This window comes from Helicoverpa armigera, chromosome 11 (assembly GCF_030705265.1).
Source record: "Helicoverpa armigera isolate CAAS_96S chromosome 11, ASM3070526v1, whole genome shotgun sequence".
NCBI lineage: Eukaryota > Metazoa > Arthropoda > Insecta > Lepidoptera > Noctuidae > Helicoverpa > Helicoverpa armigera.
The window spans coordinates 6,638,313-6,663,223 of NC_087130.1; the positions used below are offsets into that span (position 1 = coordinate 6,638,313).

The 24,911-nt window shown below is 37.4% G+C and overlaps 3 protein-coding genes across 3 annotated transcripts; 1 reads left to right on the plus strand and 2 right to left on the minus strand.

The window, feature by feature from the left end:
* Window positions 1-987: 987 nt before the first annotated feature.
* Window positions 988-3,223, minus strand: LOC135116544 (uncharacterized). The gene is made up of 4 exons (XM_064036925.1): window positions 3,010-3,223; window positions 1,770-2,009; window positions 1,431-1,595; window positions 988-1,279 (listed from the first exon to the last, which is right to left on the minus strand). Exons 1-4 carry the CDS (start codon window positions 3,124-3,126, stop codon window positions 1,142-1,144), a joined length of 660 nt encoding a protein of 219 aa, XP_063892995.1. The 5' UTR covers window positions 3,127-3,223; the 3' UTR covers window positions 988-1,141.
* Window positions 3,224-4,458: 1,235 nt separating this feature from the next.
* Window positions 4,459-5,224, plus strand: LOC110370167 (gamma-aminobutyric acid receptor-associated protein). The gene is given in 2 exon segments (XM_021325898.3): window positions 4,459-4,666; window positions 4,669-5,224. Coding segments are annotated over 2 exon segments (351 nt in total). The 5' UTR covers window positions 4,459-4,608; the 3' UTR covers window positions 4,962-5,224.
* Window positions 5,225-9,164: 3,940 nt separating this feature from the next.
* On the minus strand, window positions 9,165-24,465 carry LOC110370126 (nucleoprotein TPR). Its single transcript, XM_064036924.1, is given in 14 exon segments — window positions 9,165-9,641; window positions 10,661-10,790; window positions 11,162-11,262; window positions 12,134-12,279; window positions 12,700-12,796; window positions 13,128-13,362; window positions 13,995-14,123; window positions 14,252-14,583; window positions 14,740-14,875; window positions 15,286-15,375; window positions 15,603-15,796; window positions 16,683-18,086; window positions 18,089-21,574; window positions 24,203-24,465. Coding segments are annotated over 14 exon segments (6,741 nt in total). The 5' UTR covers window positions 24,381-24,465; the 3' UTR covers window positions 9,165-9,558.
* Window positions 24,466-24,911: the final 446 nt, after the last annotated feature.

Here is a 24,911-nt window from a genome sequence, read left to right on the forward strand (position 1 = left end):
CAGTAGATCGCAGCAAAGCATCGTCAGTTTTTCAGCATGGTGCACCAGGTGAGATTGGCAATTGGGCAGGACAATGTGGGTTTGTACGAACGCGAGCACAAAATGCGTTGCGGCACAGGGCCCCGATTCTCCTAAGTTAATAATGTCAAAATCGAATAGAAATTGAATCGCAATATGATGGCAGTGGCAGTTTTAACCATATCGGGCATTCTGCTACTAATATAAGACCAATCGTATTTCAACGACATTCGATTGGTTTGCGATTGGTCTGCTATTTTGGTGATTTTGGTCTATACGGTAGTTTGCTCTGCAATCATATTGCAATAGTTAATCATTTGCAGACAAAATGATTCATTATTGAATGACAGAAAAGGATAAAAACGTTTATGTCAAAGAAAAAATAACGGAATGCGACGGAATGAAACGTATGTGACGTTTCAATCGTAATCGAGTCGGGATTGGATCGTAGTCGAATGTGGATCGTATGTTGCTTAAGTAAAATTAGGAGAATCGGGCCCCTGATAACTGTTTTTACTAGTTTCTGCCCGCGACTTCGTACGTATTCAATTAGGATTTTAAGCCGCGTACGCACGTACGAACAAATTTGTTGCGTTACATGATATGCAACAACTTGGTTCGCACGTGCGTACCACTATCAAACATCGAACACTCTGTTCGTCAAACATGTTCGCGGCGATCCTTGTAGTGTGTTCTGTATGGACGGTGTTCGAAGAGCTTTAATAAATGTTACGCAACAAAACTGTTCGTATACCTAGATCTGGGCGGGGTGCGGGCCGTCATGGCTACTAAGATAGAGTTCACGACTGTTGTTCGCGAACTCGACTCGAACTATGTTTGCGTTCGTGTTCGAATATGCCGTCCATACGTACGAACCAAATGTTCGGGTCTGGTCTTTGTGTTCGCTATGTTCGTGTTCGTACGTGCGTACGCGCCTTTAGGTAAATGTAAATTAAACTCACAGAAAACTATTGTAGAATTGAACATTTAATCCCCAGCTTATAAAATATTACACAAAGTAATCTGGAATGAAGTTGAATTACGCAAGTAATCAGGAATTAAGACATTATTAATTAATTTACTTTCACTTATCTAATTGAATTAAGTAAAAAATACCATGGATTTACTTGTCCCTTACTTTGATAAGATCATTTAGATCTAGTGCTACACATATTTCCTTGGAGTCAGTACGTGGATTCCGGTCCAGTATTTCAGTGATAGGGTAATAATTGTCCCTATTATCAACATTCCACCCAGAGTACTGTAAAAAAATTTAAATGATTAAAATATGGAGGTTTATTAAAAGTATTATGCATGCACTTTTGGTTTCTTTTTGCATTAATTCATTGTTAACAAATGTATGGCTATGACTATATAAGAAGATACATTCACACGAAAGAACTGATACTCACCACACATGTGCATTTGTGCAAAATTTTACCGTTGGATTCCATTGGAATAAATTTTTGCAGAAGGGCTTTTCCATCTATTTTCCACAAATTCAGTTCATCCAATCTAGAGGTTACAGTATCCCCTGACCATTTGACATCAGATTTTAGCAATACAAAGTTCCCAGACTGTGAACAATAAGTAAATAAAATGTGAGCTGGAAGAAATCTTAGATAAGATAGTATAAAATTCTTGCTTTGTTCCCTGACAAACAAAGCTCAGACAGAATTTTTACAACTCAAATGAACCAAGACACATGTAACTTGTCTGCATGAATAGTCAAAAAATTCAAAATCACTCACATGGAAATGCTTTGGTACATCTTTAGACTGACTTGAGTCAGACTTATTTCCGTCTGACCCATTTTTCTCATCATCTGAGCCCTCTTCTTCATCAAGTTCTCCTTCTTCATCTTCTGCTTCTTCGTCTTCCTCCCCTTCGCCTTCACTTTCCTCGGACGAAGAATTTTTGCGTTTCTTTTTAGTATTGTTCATGGATGCCTTGGATGTCCGTTTACGAGTTCCACGTCCAGGTTGTTCATTCTGGTGAAAAACAATAGTAGTAGTTGTAGTAAACAAACATAATCATTTGCCTAGCTATTTCCTAACTATATTGGGGTTGGCTTCAAGTCTAGCTGGATATAGGTGTATTACAAGAAGCGACTGCGTATCTGACCTCCTCCACACAGAAACACACCCAGGCAACACGCCCTAAAAACTTTGCATTACACAAACATAATTCATCTCACTCATAACTTTATGTGACCTATACTAATAACTAATGAGACCTACATTGTAAGTGCGGCGGTAATGAGATATATACATGTTCAGGTTTTGATGTCATTTCATTAAATACAAAAATATATGACTATCAGAAATGATTTGATAGCAAATGAATATAGCTGGTAATGAAACGAGTTTGACAATGGCAATTATTGTTTAGTTTATTCTTTTCTGATAAACAGGATTCCCGTATGGCATTATGATGCTATCAAAATATTCATTGAACAATCTTCAAGAGTCTCAAACATCTCCATTTCCGTTATATGTAATCTACCTCATTATGCCAAAAAATCACGTCTGACACTAATACAGATACTAAGTTATGTCCGTAAAACTTAGAGGAAATGTTTTTTACTTAAATAAAGTAGTTTAAAATACAACACGAACGAAAGAAAGACAATGTTATTTATTTCAACTGTCAAACATACACACTTATGTGTCGGATACCTATGCCTTTTGCAAACATTGTCTGACCAGTAACTTATCGTGGACTTAGATGTCATATAGGGCTACTTGAAAGCCGTGAAATGCAACAATTGAATTTATCCTACGAAGAAGTAACAAATAGTTTATTCGGAACTTGCACTTATCGGTACATAGTGAAACAGACCGTCTAGCTAACATAACCTAACATTTGTCTGGATTTGTTTTCAGTAACTTTTATCAAAATCCATTTAATACGAAGAAAACAGTAGCTGATAGAGCGTCAATTATAAAGAAATATAAAGAATTTAAGTGCAGTCAGCATTAAAAAACCTACACTATCGGCGTCCGGTGTCCAATCTTCCCCAGAGTCTTGGAATTCTTCTGGTTCCGCTGCTGGTTCAGAACCATCAGAATCTTCATCATTCTTCTTTACTGATTTCCTTTTCCGCATGCTTGTTGCAATTATACAAATAGGAATTACAGAAATTCAGACCCACGCCAATAAACGCCAAACTCCGAACGTAAACCACAGATAACTTGAGATCTTTTTCAAAGACGCTGTCGCTCATTCCAGGCGTCTGACGGCTTTAGTTCCACTTAGGGAATTTTGGCGCTACTGCAGCAAATAAGCCTTTTAATATCTGTAGTTGCCTGTAACAGCCGAAAAACGAGCTAAATGAAGTAGGTCGGCTGTCCCTTTTTAATAGGGCGTCTATAAGAGACAGCTATGTGAGACAATTTAAATTTACTAAGATTATTTAACTCTCAATTACAGGTTTGAGACCCGTAACACATCTCTATGGCTACGCGATCGCAGTGCCAGAACTCCCTAGATGGAACTAAAACCACAAATTCGACTATCACATCTGTAGTTTTCAAAACATAGCAAGAGTATCACAGAGTTTCGTAGAGGCTTGATTAGGAGGCGCTAGTAGGTAGTCAACTAGTCAGAGTCAGTGTTGCAAATAAATATGGAAAAGCTGGTTCTAGCCAAAGCCGCAAGGTCGTGGCCCAGCTGTAAGGCGGTCCCTCGACCACACAATATAATTGCGCAATGTTAAGATGTGGATTTCACAACAAGTTTTGCATAAAACTGTTACCGCACTGGCCAGCAGAATCAAACAATAAGCGCAAAAAGTGCATTGAATATCCGGTTAAAATTTATTATATTCGAAACTCCTTGGCAACTTAATAGCTTGACCTACGAGATGTTTGAAACTCCAAAAACGCGACTGTACTTTTTACATAATAGTATACAGCGCTTTCACACTGGTGGATTATCCGCTCAGCGCCGATGGAATTCTTGGATCCCATAGCGTGTCACGCAGCCTTTTCAATACTACTGTGATTCAATTAGTTGATTTTTTGTTTCTTTTAATTACTTTACCGAAAACTATACGGGTTTATTTAGTACACAGTTTGCCTGCTCTACCTTACCAAACATTTTTGAACATGTTCCGGTTAGGGTGCCTATTTTATCCTTTCGAGCGTGACTGACGGATTAATCTTGTTTTCTACATATACTATTACTTAAAAAAAAAAGTTTTTATTTTTGTTCTGAATAATAGTTATCAAACACATTTAAAAAAAACCTGAAAGGTAACAGTGATTTTTTGCCATAAATCTTAAAACAGCTGCTCTCCTATATAAAATTACCTTTTTATGATAGTGACGATTTTGGATTGAAGGTGCGATTTTTAAGTACTTCGTAACCAGATTTGTGTCATAAGTATGTTACGGCTTTAGGAATATAAGTTGCCAACTTAAAAAAGAGAGAAATGCTTTGTATTCTTTGTATAATGCTTGTCATATCAGCTGATTGCGTCATTGCTTCATAGTCATATAACGCAAAAACAAAAAACAAGTCGCAGTAGATATCAGATCCGACTTTTGGTGATAGTTTTGAAAATTGTGGAGTGCGCAACACCTCAACATGAAATTCCAATATAAAGAAGAACATTCTTTTGAGAAGAGAAAGACCGAAGGCGAAAAATTCGCAGGAAGTATCCTGATCGTGTTCCGGTAATTGTCGAGAAAGCCCCGAAGGCTAGACTCGGAGACCTCGACAAAAAGAAATACTTGGTGCCATCCGATTTAACAGTTGGACAATTCTATTTCCTGATCAGAAAACGCATACATCTACGACCTGAAGATGCTTTGTTCTTTTTTGTCAACAATGTTATTCCTCCAACATCGGCTACAATGGGGTCCCTCTACCAGGAACATCATGATGAAGATTTCTTCCTCTATATAGCATTTTCTGATGAGAATGTATATGGATATTAATTTTATATTACGATATTTTCATTATTTTAATTATACTGTGTTGATTTATCTGACCATATGGTGAAACTTAATTTTAAGGTTTAGCTTAATAATGATGTATTATGTTATAATGGTGATTAATATAATTATTAGCACTTTCACATTGTGTTATGATAATATTACAAACCACTTTATGGAGAAAATATTGCAATGTTTCTAATTCTTTGTTTGGTTTAGGCATGTAATTATTCCTGTATCAAAACAATAAACATAAATAAATATAACGTGTTTTCTTGTCAGATACGCCATCACAAGGTTATTTAGCAAATTATTATGTAAATCAACTTGTCACATTATTATACCTACACGCACCTGGGTTTTGTTTAGTTGGATGTTTGATTTCTTTGTTCTCATTAAAATTAACAGATATAGGTAAATATCAAGATATCTTACAAGTGACTTGAATATACTGAATCGCCAACAGTTCTAAGCAAATATTTACACGAAAAAAGTGCGGAATAGATAGGTACCTACACAGTAGATTTTGTAGTTCCAGAGTGGTGTGCAGACATTGATTTTTTGTGGAGTGGAATGTCATCATGAAATTGATACGTAGCATTTTTCAAAATTCATCCTTTCTTTTCGTCGCTCGTCTGTACCTATATAATAGTACATTGGAAAACAAGATAGCTATGTTATTGTGTTCATTGCATTCTGATTGGAAAACCTTTACTTAGATATCTATCTAACAACGTCATTATTTTAGTATTATTATTTTAATTTCTAGGTATATATAACCATAACAGCATATATTTACATGTTTGTAGTAGGTATAAATGATGCTTCGCACAGGCTATTATGCAGGTAGGAACCTATTATAAACAACGTACCTAATAATTAAATATTACTTACCTACTTACCTAGTGATTTCTAATTTAGTCAGTTTATTTTGACTAACCCAATTAGTTATCTACCCGCTGAAAAAACCGTGAGTATTTGTGATAGACACTTAATAGGTAGGTACTTCAAGTGAGTAGGTATTTAATGGAAGTTTTAGCAGCAGAATAATAATGTACGGTGCCTAACAATCTACCTACTTTCGCTCTGACATATCGCGATCTTCACTTGACTAAATAACATTTATCTTGTTTTTTTTTTCGATTGTTCATTCTATGACTATGAATCATCTTGCATTTGCATAAGTTATGAATTAGCTGTTTTCCGGCGGTTTCACCCTCGTCCTGTGGGAACTGCTGCCCGTTTCCGGATAAAATATAAAATACCGTAATCGTAGACAGGATGTATGAATCATAAGTATACAACGCAATACCTACCTCAGACCTAATTATGAAATGATGATGAAATTGACGAAATAGGGAGCGAAAAAATAATTATTATGATTAGCTCATAAAATCAAAGAAACCTTTTATTTATTTTCTTCTACTAGTAAGTTTTTCTGGCAATTCTAATATTTTTTTGGCGGGTTCCTTCGCGTTTCGGGATACAGGGGGTGTTACAAAGTACCAGTAAAGACGAAAGGGGCTTAAGTGAGTCCTTTCAAATAGTGAATTAACCATTATATATCTAAAACGTGAAGTTTTACTTACCGCAAAATAAATAATTTAATGAAAATGTGTTTCGTAGATGTGCAAGCATTTGCTTATTAAAATCATAGAATGCAGGTAAAGAGAATTGTGGAACGAAACAGTTGGTGGAGCGAAAGTGGATAAAGTAAGAAATGAGTTTATCTAACTTCTCTCTAAGTAGGAAGTTAGAATTTGGCACCGGTAACACAGGGCTGTCATGGCAGGAGCATGTTTTAGAATGGAATAAGGATTATGACGGGAGGAAAATGTTGAGCATGTAGAACACGGACCCAAGAAACGATAGATCATCATCATCCTCCTGCCCTTATCCCAATTTTATTTGGGATCGGCGCAGCATGTTTTCTCCTTCCATACTTTTCTATATACCAAAGAAACAATAGATAGATTGTGTAAAAGTTGATATGGCTGGCAAGAATGTCACTAGTGAGGTGTCAGAATAATGGAAGAGGTGGTGCGCCGACCCTAAATACGAAATTGGGATAAAGGCAGTGGAAAGAGATTCATAAAATGTAAGGAAAATTATATAGCGTTAATTCCGCGAGACAATAAAACAAGGTTGGCATGTAGGCACATACTATCTACTCTCACATGTGCAGCAAAAGTAGGTATCATGCAAATGCATAGACACAAATTTAGTAAACGAACCATACGTGACATGTGTTTGGTGACTGTCTTTTTTATGGATCTGCGTAGGGGCGGGAGAGTGAGACGTCCTGAATCCGAAAATCGATTTATTGTCTCGCGGAATTAACGCTCCATATTATATCGAAATTCTATGTCATGGACAATGCTCTTGGCTGCATCCGACTATGGCTGATATAGTTATCGGCACGGATATTGAGCTCTCGACGGAAGAGTGGGGATCGCTTTGCGCACTGTACAAATCTGGCAATAAACCAATAAATCGCTTCTGCTCAGGTGAAGGTCAGGGCTCAATATCCGTGCCAATAACTATATATGTCCCATGGGACGTTTGCCCTCGACTTGGCCCAGAATTAAGAGCCTCTCGAGACTTTACTGTGCTTAGCGCATAATGTGTCCGAAAAAGTTTTAGTATTAGGCCAAAACGTTTGTCCATACTATTTAAAGAATAAATAAGCTCCAATACATCTTTTCGTAAGGCCCCATAAAAGTTTTACTTATAAGACTTTGATAGATTTGAAAAACATCAAAACACAAGCTTTCCTTTGAACGGAAATTGGGCTCGAAAATTGCACGCAATAACCGCAATAGAGTAGGAATTATATTCCATGGGTTCACATTTGGTCACAGACCAAAGCTTTTCGAAATCTATCCCAGGAGCCCTGAGAAAAACTGGCTTGCCTCTTAGTATAATAGGCAAAAGGACCAGCAGACCTTGTAGTGATGGTCAACAGGTTTTTCGCGGGACGCTTTCAATTGCTGTTTTTTATTGTTTCAGTAGTTCCGGAGCATTTAGGCCCAAGTTCACAAAAAACGGTAGTTTCTTTGTACCTTAAGTACAACATGCATTTCAGTTTTCTTAAAACAACTGTTTACAACAATTAGTATAAATAGTAAGTATGGATACACTAAGCTAAAATCATTTGTTTCTTTTTCTGCCAACAACGAATCAAGCACATACCTAACATTAAATTATATGGCAAAAAAATATGTTTTGTTAAATACAAATTACATATTTAAAAATGCAAATAACAAACTGTCCAAATAATTGCAGCTGTGTCTTGGATGTAAGAAATAATAACAAAGTAGGTATAAAATGGATAATCGACAAATTGTTAATCTACTGACTATCTGTTGAAAAAACGAATATGAAAGTAGCGAAAGACTGTCAGATTCTCTATGTTCTTGATTGTTACTCCTTCACGCGAAATCGGCAGAAAAGATTTTAAAGAAATTTGGTAATAATGTAGCGCGGAAGTGGTAGTTTCCTAAACCGAAAGTGAAAGAAAACTATACATTATAAAGACGCATGTAACGCGAAAGCCTATTTTCGTAACGCTTGTTTTAAAACGTATTACTTGGCAGACGTTATTTAGTGTTAATTCTTATTCAGGTCGTGCGATAAAGAAATGTACTTATCATTAAACCGTACGACGACTTACAGTACAGTAGACGGATGAACGTTGATATAGTATTATAATGTCTGAAACAAAAATAATCATCATTCCTAACCAATGAAATACCTGGAAAGAGTATGTTATCCCGTTTTTGGTCCCAAGCTTATTTTCAGAATAACACAAGATTGAAAGTAAGGTTAGGTATAGTTGAAAACCATTTGATGAAGGTTATTATTAAAATAGATCCGAACTAATATGGGAGTTTCGACAACCATTTCTTCGCGACTTTGGGGAGTGTGTCGTCCAAACACAATCCGGCTTCGAGACGGTGGACTGCGCGCGCCTCTCAGTGGAGTTTACTGCGGCCTCCAGGTGACGGCTACGGTAAATGAACACCAGGTAGTTTTTAGCTGGTAAAAATCAAGAAAACCCCTCCACCGACCCCAGGTGGAGTAAAGTCCATGAGTATTTACCCCTTGACAAAAAAAGTCAGGTTCAGGGTAAACAGTCGTCCGGTCGTAAGACGCTTCACTCTATTAGGTACCAGTGTTCCGTGTGTACAGATAAACAAATACAAATTATGTTTCAAGATCACTTAGATTTAATCTAATAAATCATGTGCAAATTAATTACATGAAAGTATCATTTTATAACAGTAATCGTGGTAAGCCGATGACAGAAATTTGATAGAACAAACTAATATAGCTGGTGACACTTTATTATTAATACCTGTTTACGACATTACCAGTCAAACCATTTATAGACAAATAGACTTAAACGTACAATATATGAAAGTAAGAAAACAATTATTATGGAATATTTAAATTATGTTCACAAATGATACTTGTTCTGGAATAACAATGTCAAAGTTTTTTTTTTAATTTAGGGAAAATACTACTATGCACTTAACTAGGTAAAGGATAATATTATGGATGTAATAGGATTTATCGTCGTAGAACTACTTATAAGAGCCTAAAACCTCATATAGTTGTGGGATCTTCTGGAAGGTCGGCCACGTGATCGCATGCCGCGGCCGCGTGCTCCGCTCTCGCTGTCTGCAAAAATTAACATATTATTTTAACAGCTGAATTCTGACAAGTTGAGTTGAATTTTTAAAACTCATTGTTTTTCAGCATATTTAATTTAGCATCAGAATTATTTTATTAACTGTTGTAGATTAGTGCTCGTGAGCAAAGAGCGGGCGTATGTTTGATCGATGACCGGTCCAGACCGGTGGTCGGTGTTGTAACTATTTCGTTAAAGATATAAAGAGCAAGGGCCCCTCGTCGTAGTGCTTACGTTATGTATCAACGGCCTACTAATTTATTGGTTACTATGATAAACATTGTTACAATAAAAATATAGAAGTCAGTAAATCATTTTTAACAGATTCTTTGCGTCGTCCATTTTGTATCACTTAATCTATGGCGGCGAACAAAATCTAGTATCAAGCGCCATAGAACCTGATGACTTTATTATTGTGTCTTCAACCATACATGAAAGAAAATACTCTATTTGTTTTTTTCGTGATTGGCGGTATGTTACAGTTACATATCGGATTATATGCGCTATATACTATTACTATTCCTATTTATTGTTCAAATTCTTCGTTATTTTCTCAAAATGCATATTAAAAACTAGTGCCTGTACCAAGGTAAAATACAACCTATGTTACTCGCTTTTCAACAGTGAGAGAAATTTTGAAAATGATTCAGTATGGCCATTGACACGGATAGCTTTTTTCATTTTCTATTAATTGGTTGGCCGAATGCTCTTGACATATATACAATGGAATCATCTCACTGCCCACAGTTTTTTAAATCTTGCGATTTCCAGAGGGCCTCGCTGCATACAGTAGGTGCCGGACAACACAATGGAAATGACATCAAAGTTCATTTTCACTTCAGTGGCTGAAACACGTGGGTTTTGCTGCTTAAACCATGGCTTAAATCAGCGTGGTCACGGCTTTGTGTCACAAATGAGTAAAATTCGATTTTGCTAACTGGTTTTGAGCAGCAAAACCTCCATGTTTGTGCTATTGGCGTGAAAATAAGTATCATGATAGCTTCCGTACCTGCGGCCCGCATCCACCGCTGGTTCTGTGAGTGTGGTGAGTGTGGCGAGTGCGGGTGCGGCTGCGCGTGCGCGCGGCGCGCGACGCCCGGCGGGGCGCTGGCCTCGGCCTCACGACCCTCTTCAGCCACCTGCTGAATTGCGATCACAACATTCACTACCACACTTTAAACAATTTTCACAGGTTACCGATAATCTCTCTGATAGCCTGTCTGATGAAAATATGAGTTACTCTATCATGCAAAAAGTACTGATCGGATTTTGATGCAACTTTATAGCAATACATCTAATCGCGGAGGAAAGACCGATAGCGGAGATGCCAAAGGGAAGGTTAGGTCAGGCTCCTTCTTGTATGTAGGAGCCGGTAACATACGGTAGGCGTGATCAAACCCATCAGTTACTAGAACTAACGAGGATCGCCTCGGCCTCCTTGTCAAATCGACAATTCTAACCAGTAGTATTGATACTAACCAGTAAAAATAATGTTTTGAAAGATACATACTTGGTGTGGGGAGGAGGGTTCACTGCCCTGTGAGCTGACTGCAGTGGCTTCCTCCTCGACTCGTGATTCCTCCCAGTCTCTAGTTTCGCCTCCTTCCGCACCTAGATGTGTCAATTTTAATTTATTAATATGATTTTTTAACACTTTTTGTAACTTTCCTATCTGTATTGTGTAGTATTGATTAAATACTAGATGGCAGGATGTAGTGGTGAAAGATATGAAGGTGTGCCGGGTGACTGAAAGCGATGTCATAGATATTGCTAAGTTGAGATGAAAAACTAGGAAAACTGACCCCACCATGTGGGATACGAGATTGCACTGTCTGCCAACAATATTCGTGTTGGCCACATTAGCATTGTAGTGGGCAAGAAAAGCTAATCGAAGAGAATTGTATAGTTATATGTGATACTAGCTGTTTCCTTTTGTTTCATTCAACTACATTTGAGAAGCCATTCTCGTATATATTACTGACAAGATATAGCCTATATTGCTTGGGGATAGACTAGCTTCTTAATAGTGAAATAATTTTTCAAATCGGTCCAATATCTTTGGCAACATGTACGGCAACGCTGCACAACACTACACTCCAACAGCCCCTACGTGATGTGCATCAAAATATATAATAAATTGCCCAACAAAATTAAGGACAGCTTGAAGTTGTTGCTCCTGACTGCTTCAAGCGGTCCGTGTAACTGCCGACATATAGCGTCTCCACTAGCCAACGATACACGTACAACAACTTGTTCGCACGCTGAAAATCAGCGCGCAACTTTTGTTTTGTTTCTGTTTGTCATGTTGCGCGCCAGCTAGCAGCGTTGCCGTATATATTGCCGAAACTATTGGACCGATTTGAAAATTCTTTCACTGTTGGGAAGCTAGATTATCCCCAAGTAATATATTTTGTCCGATACGAGTATACAAACAAACAGAGGAACATGTAAAGTGAGTATATAGATGTGCTGTGGTACGTACTCTGCGCGGGCGCGGGCGCGGGCGGCAGCGCGGCGGCGAGGTCGGCGTGCGTGTCGTGGTGCGCCAGCGCGGCGCTCGCCTCCGCGAACGTGAAGCGCGCCGCGCCGCCGCCCGCGCCCACCGGCGACACCACCGCCTCGCCGAACCTACGCACAACACACACATTAACACATACACCACTACATTAAAAAAAAAGTCGTGGTGACCTACTGGGTAAAGCACCAACCGCTCATGTACCAGGTCAGGCAAGTACCAATGCAACTTCACTAAGTTTATATGTAATTTCAAGTATATCTTAGACAATGCGGGCTGATGAAAAGGTGAAGGAAGACATCTTGAGGAAACCTGGACTATAAAGTCCGAAATCACCAACCCGCATTGAGCAAGCGTGGTGATTAACACAAATACCGATTTTTTTGTTGAGGAAAATAGCACACACTCACACATGAAAAAAATCACTCAACTGACCTATTTCATTTTTGGGCTGAATAAAATAACTCGATTGCAAATCTTTATACTATTCAATATTTATTAACAATTATTAATGATGCTATTGCTGTAGTTACCCGTCATTTCGTCTCGGAACGTAAAGTGTAGGTGTAGATGGCACTATACTGTCATCACCATCATCACCATTGTTGCCCAAAGATAATGCTCCGCTTTCTGTGAAAAATAAACAACAATTAATAAGTGATAAATATGCGGACAATCTGAGCGAACTAGTAGCACGGTGTACTGGTCACGCTGTGATTAATCCTCACTGTGGGATCATCTTTAACTCAACGGAAACCACGTGATTGTACTTTGATAATCAAATGCAATAAGTCCGTGGAATTACAACAATTTTATCGTCTGTAAATAGAAAAAAAACGGAGCTCGATGCCATGTTCAACTCAAAGCCCATAGCATAAGTGCAGAAAAAGCGATTTGTTATATACTATGTAGTGATGTAGTATGTATGGCATGGTCGGTGTGTGCGGCAGTGCATACGTACGCTCGGTGCCGCTGCTGATGGCCTCGATCTGCTGTATGGCGGGCGCGGGCTCGCTGTCGGGCTCGGCCCGCGCCGCCTCGCCCTCCTCGCCCTCGCCGCCAGCCTCCGGTGACTGCGCGGGCGACTCTGACTGTCGGGCAGCATTGTCTGTGTCATCTCCTTCAACCTCCTCTTCCTCTTCACCCGCCTCGACCTCCTGCTCTTCCTCCATGTCCTCTTCCTCCTCCTCTCCCTCCTGTTCATTATTATTACAAATATTTATGAACGATTCATCGCGGATATTTATTTTATATATATGGGAAAAGAATATATTACAGTATTACAAAACTATACGCAATACATATAAGGTGCTTTAATATTACCTGCCAGGACTTGAATGGGGGGTAGTATTGCGTTTGTAGATTACAATAGTGAAGAAATTTCGTTCCCCGGAACAGTCAATTCAATTTGAGAAATTAAACAAGTTAAATTAACATTGGCTCTACTCTGCATAACGTGGTTCACAAATTACGCGCGTAGTGTCGCTTCGTCAATGAAAACAACTGCCATCTCTTTCTATCCGTTCTGCACGAGTGGCAACGCGCAACTCTACTGGATGGTTTTAAACTAATAAATTAAGTTAAATTTATACGTATTTTTTTTTTGTATGAAAAAAATATATCAAAAAGTCAATTACTTATCTTTACTATTGTGATCTATAAACGCAATACTACCCCCCATTCAAGTCCTGGCAGGTAATTTTAAAGCATCTTATATAATAGGTTACATTTAGAATGAGATACAGCAAGTTGTGACTTGACACATGAAGTTATCATGAATTTAATTTTCATATGCATTTTGGAAATCAATGTTTAGCTAAAATCGTACCCTGTACATAGTGCCAGTGCACCGCTCGTCGTCCTCCTCAGAGTCGACGACTATAACGCCTTCGTCGTCTTGATCACAGCGTGAAGATGTCGGCACTTGATATTCCACTTCGACCGATCGTTCAAAGCCCTGAACCATGCAAAGAATTTATGTCAATTTGAAGTAGCATGTTAAACGGATAAGAACCTTTTAACAGTAACACTCATAGCAAAAAAGGAAGTAGGAATTATTTTCTTAGATTTCAGGATAAAACGTACTTGTACCCTAGTTCTTTTGGCAGCGAGCGGGCGTTGTTGTAAGCGACGCTTAGGGGGACGCGCGTCGGGAGGCGCGTGAGATGTGCTGACTCCGGGCGGCGCGTGGGACGTGCTGACGCCGGGCGGGCCATGCGATGTGCTGACGCCGGGCGGGCCATGTGACGTGCTGACGCCGGGAGGCGCGTGCGAAGTGCTGACGCCGGCGGGCGCGTGCGATGTGCTGACGCCGGCCACGGCCTGTGACGTGCTCACTCCGGGAGGTGCGTGCGATGTGCTCACGCTTCCCGATGCTTGTGACACCGGACCCGAGGTTGAAGGACCTGCTGTTGCTCCTAGACCACAGAATATTCGCAAATTTAGGCCTGATAAATAAAAAATCAACGACTGCAATGCAACGGCATTTTAAACGGTCAATTAATTTCTGAGTGGACGAGTTTCAATTCCAATGCATCTTTTTGCATAATGTCGTATGATGCTTTTTAACATACCGGTTAAAGGGGGCGCTGAAACAGCAGGCGTCGGCACACTGGACGCCGCGGCTGAACTCGCTGTGGCTACACCAGTCACGCTGCCAGATGCAGCCCCGCTGGGTTGCTCAATGCGAGGCATAACCATCGCCACAGCCTACGCAAAATAATACATCTACATATTTATTTGCATACATGGGTGGATGTGAGCGTTCAAACACTCCTGCGTACATATGTGTGACAAAACGGACATTTAATTTACATTTTAGAAATAAAATACTGGATATGTTCTGCTACTAACGTTATTATTGCGAAAGTAGTGTCTGTCGAGTTCAAAAATCACAGTTGGAAAGCTATACTATCCCAGAGTCAGAAAATCTATATTTTGTCCAGATGCGGGAAAAATTCCCACGGGACACGGGTGATATCACGGGTAACCAGCCAGTAATTTATAAATTAATTGATATTTTTGTAATGTATCTCTGAAATGTACTATGAAATAATAACATTGTTATATTATAAATAGTTAGTGTATAAATTGGACATTATAAATATTGATTGAATTACCTGTTGAGGCGCTTGTGAATGTGTCGATGGTTGCGCTGTGTTGTCACTAGAACCGGAGCTGCCCATGCCAGCTTCACTCGTATCCATATCCTGAAATTAAAATTTCACATTTGAGACAACTAATATTTTATGTTGTTCAACCTCAGACCAGATCTTGATATTTAGAATTAGACGCCAGATGATATGCTGTTTCGCTATTTGGTGTTTGACAAATGATCTCATTTTCTCAGATCTTTCTCAGACATCAAGCTATCTCCATACTCCAGACTCATCTTGATGTGACATTGTCGTTTACATTTTTTTTTTAATATACTGACCTGTGTGGATTCTGGCGGCGCTGTGGATGCAGCTAGTGCAGCTCTGGGGAGAGGGCGTGATGAAGATGCTGGCATGTACTCCGTTGTATGGGCATCGTGAGGCGCTGTGGGTCCCACTTGGGCCATTGGACGAATTGATGCCAAAGGTGTCTCACCACCACGCCGACTTGCAGTCACACTTTGTTGAGCTACTCCTAATTGCAGGTTAAGAAATAAAAAATGAATTACACTTGAATAATTAGAATTATTATTTATAAAACCGGCCAAGTGCGAGTCGGACTCGTGCACGAAGGGTTCCGTAAATTACAGTTAAATCAACCTATCTCAAAAACTATAAGAGATACTTTGATCAAACCAAAAATCGTTGAAAGAGTTAATTAGCATGCATCACCTCTATTTTTTTTTAGAATTTTATACCCCGTAGTTATAAAAATAGAGGGGGGGGGACATACTTTTTACGACTTTGAGAGCTGATATCTCAAAAACCGTTCACTTTAAGAAAAATGTTTTTTGGAAAACTTTATATCATTTTAAAAGACCTTTCCATTGATACCCCACACGGGTATGTACATCGAAAAAAAAAATTTCATCCCTCAGTTACATGTATGGGGGGCCCCACCCCCAATTCTTTTTTTTACTATTTAGTGTCATATTTTTGTAGCGGTTCATACAACACATATTCCCATCAAATTTCATCACTGTAGTACTTATAGTTTCCGAGTAAATCGGCTGTGACAGACGGACAGACGGACATGACGAAACTATAAGGGTTCCGTTTTTGCCATTTTGGCTACGGAACCCTAAAAAAATGTTGATGACTACTAGAATAAATTAAACACCTCTACAAATTATTAGTTTGAATATAGCCGAATAAACTGTTGTTTCGGCTGTCATTTGCACATATTTCGCAGTCGTTACGAAAACTCAGGAGCCAGTAAGTCAGCAGCCACTTATGGGTTGCCTGGGTTGAGTTAGTTATAGTTGGTTATCAACATTTATCATCAACACACTATATTGTCATCAAAACTTTTTATAAACCATTTTCATAACCAATTGGAATAAAAAAAAAAGTTCACTTACCAGCCATAGGTTTGATATTAGCCGTAGGTGGATCTGTAGTAGTTTTCTCGGTAGAAGTTTGCTGTTTTGAAGAGGAAGATTGAGTGGCGAGCTGCCGCTGAAGCAAGGTTACTTTTTGATGCAGTGCTTCTAACTCTCTGGCTTTTTCAGCTTGGGCTTCACTCCGCTCTTTCTCCAATCGCGACAGCCGTCCTTCATACTGAGATTTTATTAGAGCTAGTCTTACATCCTGTTCATCGCGTGTGCTTTGCTCAATTGCACCTATTTTATTGCGAGATTCGTCTAATTCTCGACTTAACGTATTTTTCAGTTCTGTCAACTGAACAATTTTACTCTTGGCTTGTTTTAATACTTGTTTAGATTTTTCTTCTTTTTCCATATTTGCAGTTCGCAGTGTTTCTAGTTCTTGTTTTAATTTATCTGTATTCAATTTTTCGGTGGCCAGTTTAGCTTGAAGCTCAGCTATTTGTTCCTCAAACTTCTTGTTACATTCGGTGATTGCAGCATCAGCAGCTGCAACATCACCCTCACTCTTTTTCTTTTCTTCTTCTACCGTTTTCACTAACTCTTCATATTGAGCTTTGTACTTTTTAGCAATTTTCCTTATTTGGTTTTCTTTATTTCTAATATCCGTCAACGATGCATCTTTGTTAGATAGTTCATCTGTTAATTTCGCATTTGAAGCAACTATTGAAGATTGATCTGCTTTAAGTTTTGTAATCTCTTCAGTAACCCGTGTCATATCTTCCTTAAGAGTGAGCAACTCCTCACTAAGTTTCTTATTTTCCTCCGCTAAAGCGTTATGTTGTCTCGATAACAAGGAATATTGTTCTTCTATTTTAATCTTCTCTACCTTTAATGAACTTAGTTCTTCGTTAACTTTTCTAACATTTTCTTTTTCATTTGTTAACATTTTGGCGAGAGTTTCCCTCTCGTTTTGTAGCCGTTTCCAGTCTTCAGGGCTGGTTTTGTTAGCACGTTCAACTAAAGCATTCACTCTTGTTCTCCATCTAGCGCAATCTGCCTTCAACGCATTATTTTCTGACTGCAGAGTTTCATTTTTCGATGTAATGTCAGAAATTTTATCTTGTAGCGGCGCTAATTGAGCTTCCATTGTCTTTGCTGTAGCAGTAAGTTCTTCGACCCGAGAAGATAATGCATCTCGCTCTTCTCGTAAAATTCTGTTACTATCTGTTAAAGCATTTAATGTTTCAACTTTTCTCAGTATATCTGACTGTCTAGTCACCGTCACCATACTCACTTCGGACTTTTCTCTTTCTGCTGCCAGAGTTAACTTTGTCTCATCAAGCTGTTTTTCAGCTATTTCTAACTGTGACTTAAGTCGCATAGTTTCAGCTTGTAGAATATCGAATTTAGCCATGGCGATGTCTTTTTCTTTCCTCAAAACTTAACAATTTGGAATAATTGTTCTGATGATTTTCCATCTTCTTCACTAACTGATATATTAACATTGGAATCATTTGCAGATTCATTTAAGCTGTCTGTATGTGACCGAGATGCGTGAGTGACTGATAACTGTGTCCCCAAAGCTTGTATTTGGTCATGCAATAATGTATTTTGATCATTTAGGTCTTTCAGACGTTCAGTCAGCTGACTGTTTTCACTGATAAGTATTTTTTGTCTATCTTCCCATGATTTCTTTTCAGTTTCTAAATCTTCAACTGCACGCAGTTTTAAGGCGGTTAATTCATTGATTTGATTTTGGGCTTTTAATAATTCTTCTTTCATGTGTGACAAAACTTGTATATCACTGGAATGTAGAATCATTTCATGGGTATATTTTTCCTCTGCATTCTGAACGGCTTCTGACAACTTAGTTATATCAGCACGAGCAGATTCAAGTTCCATACGGTATCCATTAGCGGTATTCAAAGCATTAGTTAATTCTTCTTTGATTGCGGCTAATTCATTCTTGAGTGTACTGTTACTAGAAGAGTGTTCTCCATTAGCATGCAATGATAATTCTGCCTCTAATTCAGAACATTTGTCTTCCAAATTCTGAAGTTTAGTACTGTAGTCAGATAATTTTGCTTCAGTTTCTGTTTTATATGCCTCATATTCAGTGTTTAGAGCCTTTAATTCCTTCTCAGCACTCTCTGAAATGTCGCAGTATTGTTTTATATGTTCCTTAGCTACATTTAGTTGCTCTTGAAGAGATTTCACTTCTTCTTGTTTATCGGACAATTTATTCTCCAGATCTCTTATTTTTTTAACAGTATCATATGAGCCATCTGTGTTTGGAGAAAGTGCAACTTTGAGTTTTTTTGTTAACTCTTCATTAGCCTTGCTCTTTTCCAACAAATCTTGTCTCATTTCTGTTATTTCTTTTCTTAATGCATCAGCTGCATCCTTTTCTTCTTGCATTCTTTCCTTTGCGGTATTTGTCTGTCTTTCGAGATGTGATGCCAGCTCTCTAAACCGATCCTGTTCTTCCTGAAGTCTTCTCCTTAAAGCCGAACATTCTCTAGTAGCTTCATCTAGCCTTGTTTCTATTTTTGCTCGATTTTCAGCTTCAACGCGCTCTAAACTAGCTTTTATTAATTCCAAATTCTTCAACAGTAATGATTGACCTTGCCGTTCTCTGTTTAACATTTCTTTCTCTGTTTGAATACGTAACTCAGAATCTTTAAGTAGTTTAAGCTCAAGTTTTAAATTTTCAAGTTGTATCTCAGCAGCAGCAAGTTTACTCTGAGCATTCAGAGCTTCATCCCTCAAGTGTTGTAAAGAAACTTCGTGCTTGGCAATTGTTGCATTGTATGCTTTGTTTTTTTCTTCTAATGAAGTAATTTGTTTCTTATAAGTAGTGATATTCGTTTGCAAAATTTTGAGTCTCTCGTTATTATACTCTGAAGTTGAAGCACATTTGCTGTTTGTGGCTGTAAGTTTTCCTATCTCTTGTCTCATATTATCAATTTGTTCAAATAACATTCTTTCGTTGGTGACCTTTTCTTCTTTGTATGTTTTATATTCTTCCTTCAGCATCTCTAATTGTTTCTCGGTTTCTCTATATTTTATTTCAAACGAAGAAACCTCTACGTTGGGGTGTTTAGTTTCGTTTTCAGGTGTGGACTCCATTGAATAGATGCCACTCTTTTCTAATTCTGATATCTCTGATGCAGACAATTCATGGCGTTTACCTTTCATGTGATCATGGTAAAGCTTTTTGAACATATCTCTTTGCCTTATAAGTCCATTTACCATTTTAGTTTGACGTTCTTGAGCTTCAGTCAATTCAACTACTCTATTTTTCAATGATTCTATTTTATTCTGCATTTCACCACTTTCAAATTGTTCCTTATGGCGTTCAAATTCTTCTTGCTTATCTGTCATTTCACGAATCATTCGTAAAAGCTTTTGATTATTAGATTGTAATTCTTGTATGTCACTGAATGTTACTAAAGTTTTAGAGATAATTCTAGATGAACTTAATTCAGACGAATTTGTTGTATTGGAAGCAGTTTGTGAAGAATCGTGATCACCATTCGGTAATAAACCGCCACGACTATGTTCAATTTCCTTTAGTAAGAAGCAAACCTGTCTGCCCAAGTCAGCTAGCTCTCCTTTGAGTTTAGAATTTTCACGACTGTAGTGATTAGCTATTTTAGATGACTCACTGTAATCATCTCGAAGTCTATTACATTCAATTACTAATGAATCAATTTGCTGGGATAATGCAGTATTGCTTTCTATAGCTTCCTCAAACTCAATTTTTTGTTTTTGTAGCAGAGGTGCCTTTTCTTCCAACTCTTGAACAATGGTATTAATTGTTACATTAAGTCTTCTATTTTCTTCCTTCTCTTGAGCCAGTTCATCAGTTACTTTAACTAGTTGAGAGTATATTTGTGTGAGAGACATACCAGACTTCAAGAGTTTACTTGCTGTTGCTGCTGAAGGTGCTAAATCACTTAAAGCCATATCAAGATTTTGAGCATTAGCCGCTTTCAATAGATCATTTGCATGTTCTAATTCATTCTTCAAGGAACTAATAATTTCATTTTTCTTTTCCATCATCTCTTCATGATCCAAATCAGCTTGTTTATACTTTGTCTCTAATTCGCCGTACTTCTCTGTTGCTTCATTTAGTAACTTCTGTAGTTCTGTAATGCCCTCAGTCAACTCCATGGTTTTAGCCTCAGCATCATCATGCATTGTTTTAAACAAGTCTGCCAATTTCGTTTTTGCTTCTAATTCTTTTTTATAGTTTTCTGACATTTTGTTTTCTATTTCTCTCTGTTCCATCAAGCGCTGTGTTAGATTTTCAGCTCTATTGTTTAGGCTCTTTTTAACTTCGTTCAGCTGAGTTATAGTTTCATTTGCAGCATTTAACTCCTCAACTTTTTCAGCTAACTGTGTTTCTAAGTTCACAGAACGGCTGGTGTTATTTAACCTTACAGTTTGTAGCTCTGAAGTTAAACGATTTACTTCCTCTGTTAAGCCAGCTATTTGGGAATTAAGTAATGTTCTTTCTTGTTCTATACGTTTTTCACGATATTGTAGTGAAAGCTCCTTGCTCTGTATTTCATCATTTAATGCCAGAGCTTCACATTTGGCATCTATAGCTGCACGAAGTTGTTGAGATAGTGCAGCTTCACTAGAAGTTAATCTTTCAATTTCGGCATCTCGCCTCTGCAATATTCTAGTCAAGTCATTTCTTTCATCAACAGCAGCATCCCTTGAACTTTTGAAAGAAATAATATCATTTTCTAAGCGGGTTATTTTATCACGAGCTTTTTCCAATTCCGTGTTCAATGATTCTACTTGATGTGTCAGTTCAGTTATAGTTTCATCTGATGTAGACAACTTCTTTACTGCATCGTCATATTTAGCCGTTAATTCAAGAACTTGCGCTTCTAATGTTGAAACTTTATCCCCTATAAAGTGATTAACATTGCATGTTATTATCAAGTTTTTTTTCTTTTCATATCTACTAACAACTATTTTCTTTGATTACATTTAAGGAGATAACGCTGCCCAATGTAACTATTACAGACAAAATCACAAGCAGATTGGGCCTAAACTGTAAATGTTTTTATTAATTCCAAAGCTGATAAAACTGATATAACCTGACCGCCCAGAAAGGAGGAGGTTCTCAATTTAGATATTTGTACGGTTTCTGTTAGTTTGCTTTTACCAACTGATTTGAACAATTCTTTCTTGTCTGTAGCTGATTATTTTAATAAAAAATTAAGTAACTTGTTTCAGAAAAAAGGTCACACTTTGAAATGGCTGTAGTCTAAAATTGTTATGTTGGACTTCTCTACTATTGTCTATACTTCGTTTAAAAAGGCACTTAACAAAGAACAAGCTATCTTGATATGACTTTTTAATTAAAAAACTGTTTAAAAATAAAATTTAGCTACAGAAAAGCTATCCAAGAGCGTGTTGTGTGTCTAAAAAAATCTCAACAGTGCAAAGTAGCCCAAGGTACAGCACCGTTTCTCAGGAAATTGAGTTAGTAATTTAAACATATTTTGAAACTTAAGTTTCAAAAGTTAGACGGGACAGATTTCTCAACTGTCGAAGCGATTAATTCCAAAAATATTAACATTATCAACCAAATATTTTAGTAAGCCCCTATTTATTTTATATACCTATTCAACACGTATCTATCTAATATATCACATGTTGGGGTTGGAAGGTAAAATAAAATCATACCCCTCATTACATGTACCAAATTTCAGCTATCTAGTTCTGTAGTATGGTCACTGAGATGGGCAGATGGACAGAAAAGGTAAAACTATAAAGGTTCTTTCTTAGTTGACTATGGAACCCTGAAAATCCTATCAAGATTATTTACCTTTAGTTAAGTGTCTGCTCAAATAAAATCTAGTACCAACATATTTAATTTTCTACATTAAAAAGAGTAGTAAAATATAAACCTATCATAGGTACCTAAGTATTGTGAAATACAGATGATGTCTTTACATAACTACAACAATTTCTATAGATCTGAGAATGCTCTGATAAATATGTAAATAGTGCAATAAGGCCAGAGTTCAGTGACAAAATAAATGACAGTTACCCCTAAACTACCTGTATATAGGGCTGCCATCTCGAATTACGCCAAACACACATTAAAAAAACCCGGACATTTGGAGTAAATCGCATTTTTTCCCTGAATGAGTACGTTTTTGTCATGAAGATAGGGTATTCATATATTTTTTTTTCTATTGCAATCATGCGATCAGTCTTATGACTACAAGCAGATATGGTGAAGTTTAAGTGGTGGGTAGGTCAGTACTCCCAGTGGAGCAGAACCTTTCTTTTAAACTTGGTCAACTAAACGTGTAGATGTCTTGCCGCTTTTTTAGCTGATGAGTGGTCTCAGGTACTGTAAGCTGCCCCGCAAGTTGGTTTGGGTGCTTCTGTAGTCTAATTTTGTAACTGGCAGCATTAAGATTCACTCTTTTACCTTCGGTATTCCGAGTACTTTGTGAACATCTGACATTCTGCTAAACCAGAGTGCATTTGATATTTGTTTTAAGATGTAGTTTTGCACCCTTCGTATGATTATCTTATTGGAGTCGCTGGCGGCACCCCAAAGGGTATTTATATAAGTACCTATTGTAAAATACAAATGATGTTATTGTCTTTACATAACTACATTTGGTTAAATATGTCGCTAAAAATCTTGTGAAAATCCAAACTTTAGCCTAAAATAAGAAAGTACTAAAATATGTATTTTAATAAAAAATCCTATTAACATTGAGTACTTATAGTTCCTACACCTAACAAAATGCATTATGAGATCTCACACAATTGCAATAGATTTGAGAAGGAATTGATAAATATGTAAAAAGTGTAATAAGGCCTGAGTTCAATGACAAAATAAATGACAGTTTCCCTAAAACTACCTGTAAACCTATATATTTTCACTTTCAATTTCCAAGGTTTTAATTTTTGAACACAGATGTTTATATAGAAACCAGCCTAAGTATCGTATTTTAGCCCCATCAAACAAATGCAATATGAACTACCTACCATATAGGTTCCATCCATGTGAGAGAAATAATACACATGATTCTTATTCTCCAGTAAATAAACAAAACTTAGCATTACTAAACATGCAAACAAGCAAATTATTACAATACCTATTTGGAGTTCAAACTGAATTGGAGTTTTGGACAACACAGTCTGAACCAAATTATGCATAAACCTAAATAATTAGGTCAAGAAGATAGGGTATTTATAAAAAGATTATTAGGGCTGCTAAAACGATGAATAGAAAAAGAATACTAGTAGTTGTCAGACAATAATCATGTCTGAAAGGTTATGTTTTTGATAAAACTAAACAATGAGGATACATTGTAGGTAGTAAGTACCATTTCGTGTGACAAGTTATAAATTGCATAAAAGTGATTACGATCGGTAAAACTGTGGCCTTAAAAAGGCTAGTTTCCAGAATAAATTATTTCATAGTCAAGAATATCATGTTTACATATGTTTTGTGTAGTAAAAAATACTGTGAAAGCGTCAGGCAGAAAACACCGGTCACTCACCAATCTGTGACTTGTTAGTTTCATGAAGTGCTTTAGCTGTTAAATATTCTTCAAACTGTTTGTCGATATATGCGTTGATTTTCCCCGCAATAACTTGAGGTAAATTGGCGATTTCATCTTCTGTAAGAGCATTCTCCAAATGAGTTTTAGCACCGGCGTCAGATTCGGCAGCCTCCATCTTCGACCGATGATGGCGATGGCGCAGCGCAGTGATGGATGTGGATGTCCGTTTGGTTATCGGTTCGTTCCGTTATGAGGTATCGATACTGACTACTTTTGGTATCGATATATTAGTTACGATACTTATGAGTTATCGATACGTTTTTCTTTTGCCCCAGAAGCAAAGAAATCATTTTAATGATTATTAAGGACAAAAAAAACTTACCAAGTTATAACATAGACATCGAAATTAATTTTGACGGATATTATTTAGATCACAGTTCATGTACATATCAAATGTTGAGTTATGCAAAATCTCTTATTTTGAAAATTAATTTAATAACAATGTTAATGTAAAAAAAAAAATAATTAAATAATGAAAATGTGTTTTCTCATTTATCCAAAATAATAGTATTGTAATTATTAGTATTGTAATTAATAAATAAACACCTAATAGGTAAAAAAAATAATAATGAATAAAGGTATATTCGAGACATACGTCAAGAAATCGATACTATTGATACGATACTGGCATTTTTGGTATGATACC

Excerpts from the sequence above, each read along its gene's own strand:
- LOC135116544 (XM_064036925.1), bottom strand. The coding sequence starts at position 3,126 with ATGCGGAAAAGGAAATCAGTAAAGAAGAATGATGAAGATTCTGATGGT. Across the intron at positions 1,596-1,769 it reads ATGTACCAAAGCATTTCCAT|TCTGGGAACTTTGTATTGCT; the intron begins GTGAGTGATTTT and ends TATTGTTCACAG. Across the intron at positions 1,280-1,430 it reads TGCACAAATGCACATGTGTG|TACTCTGGGTGGAATGTTGA; the intron begins GTGAGTATCAGT and ends ATTTTTTTACAG.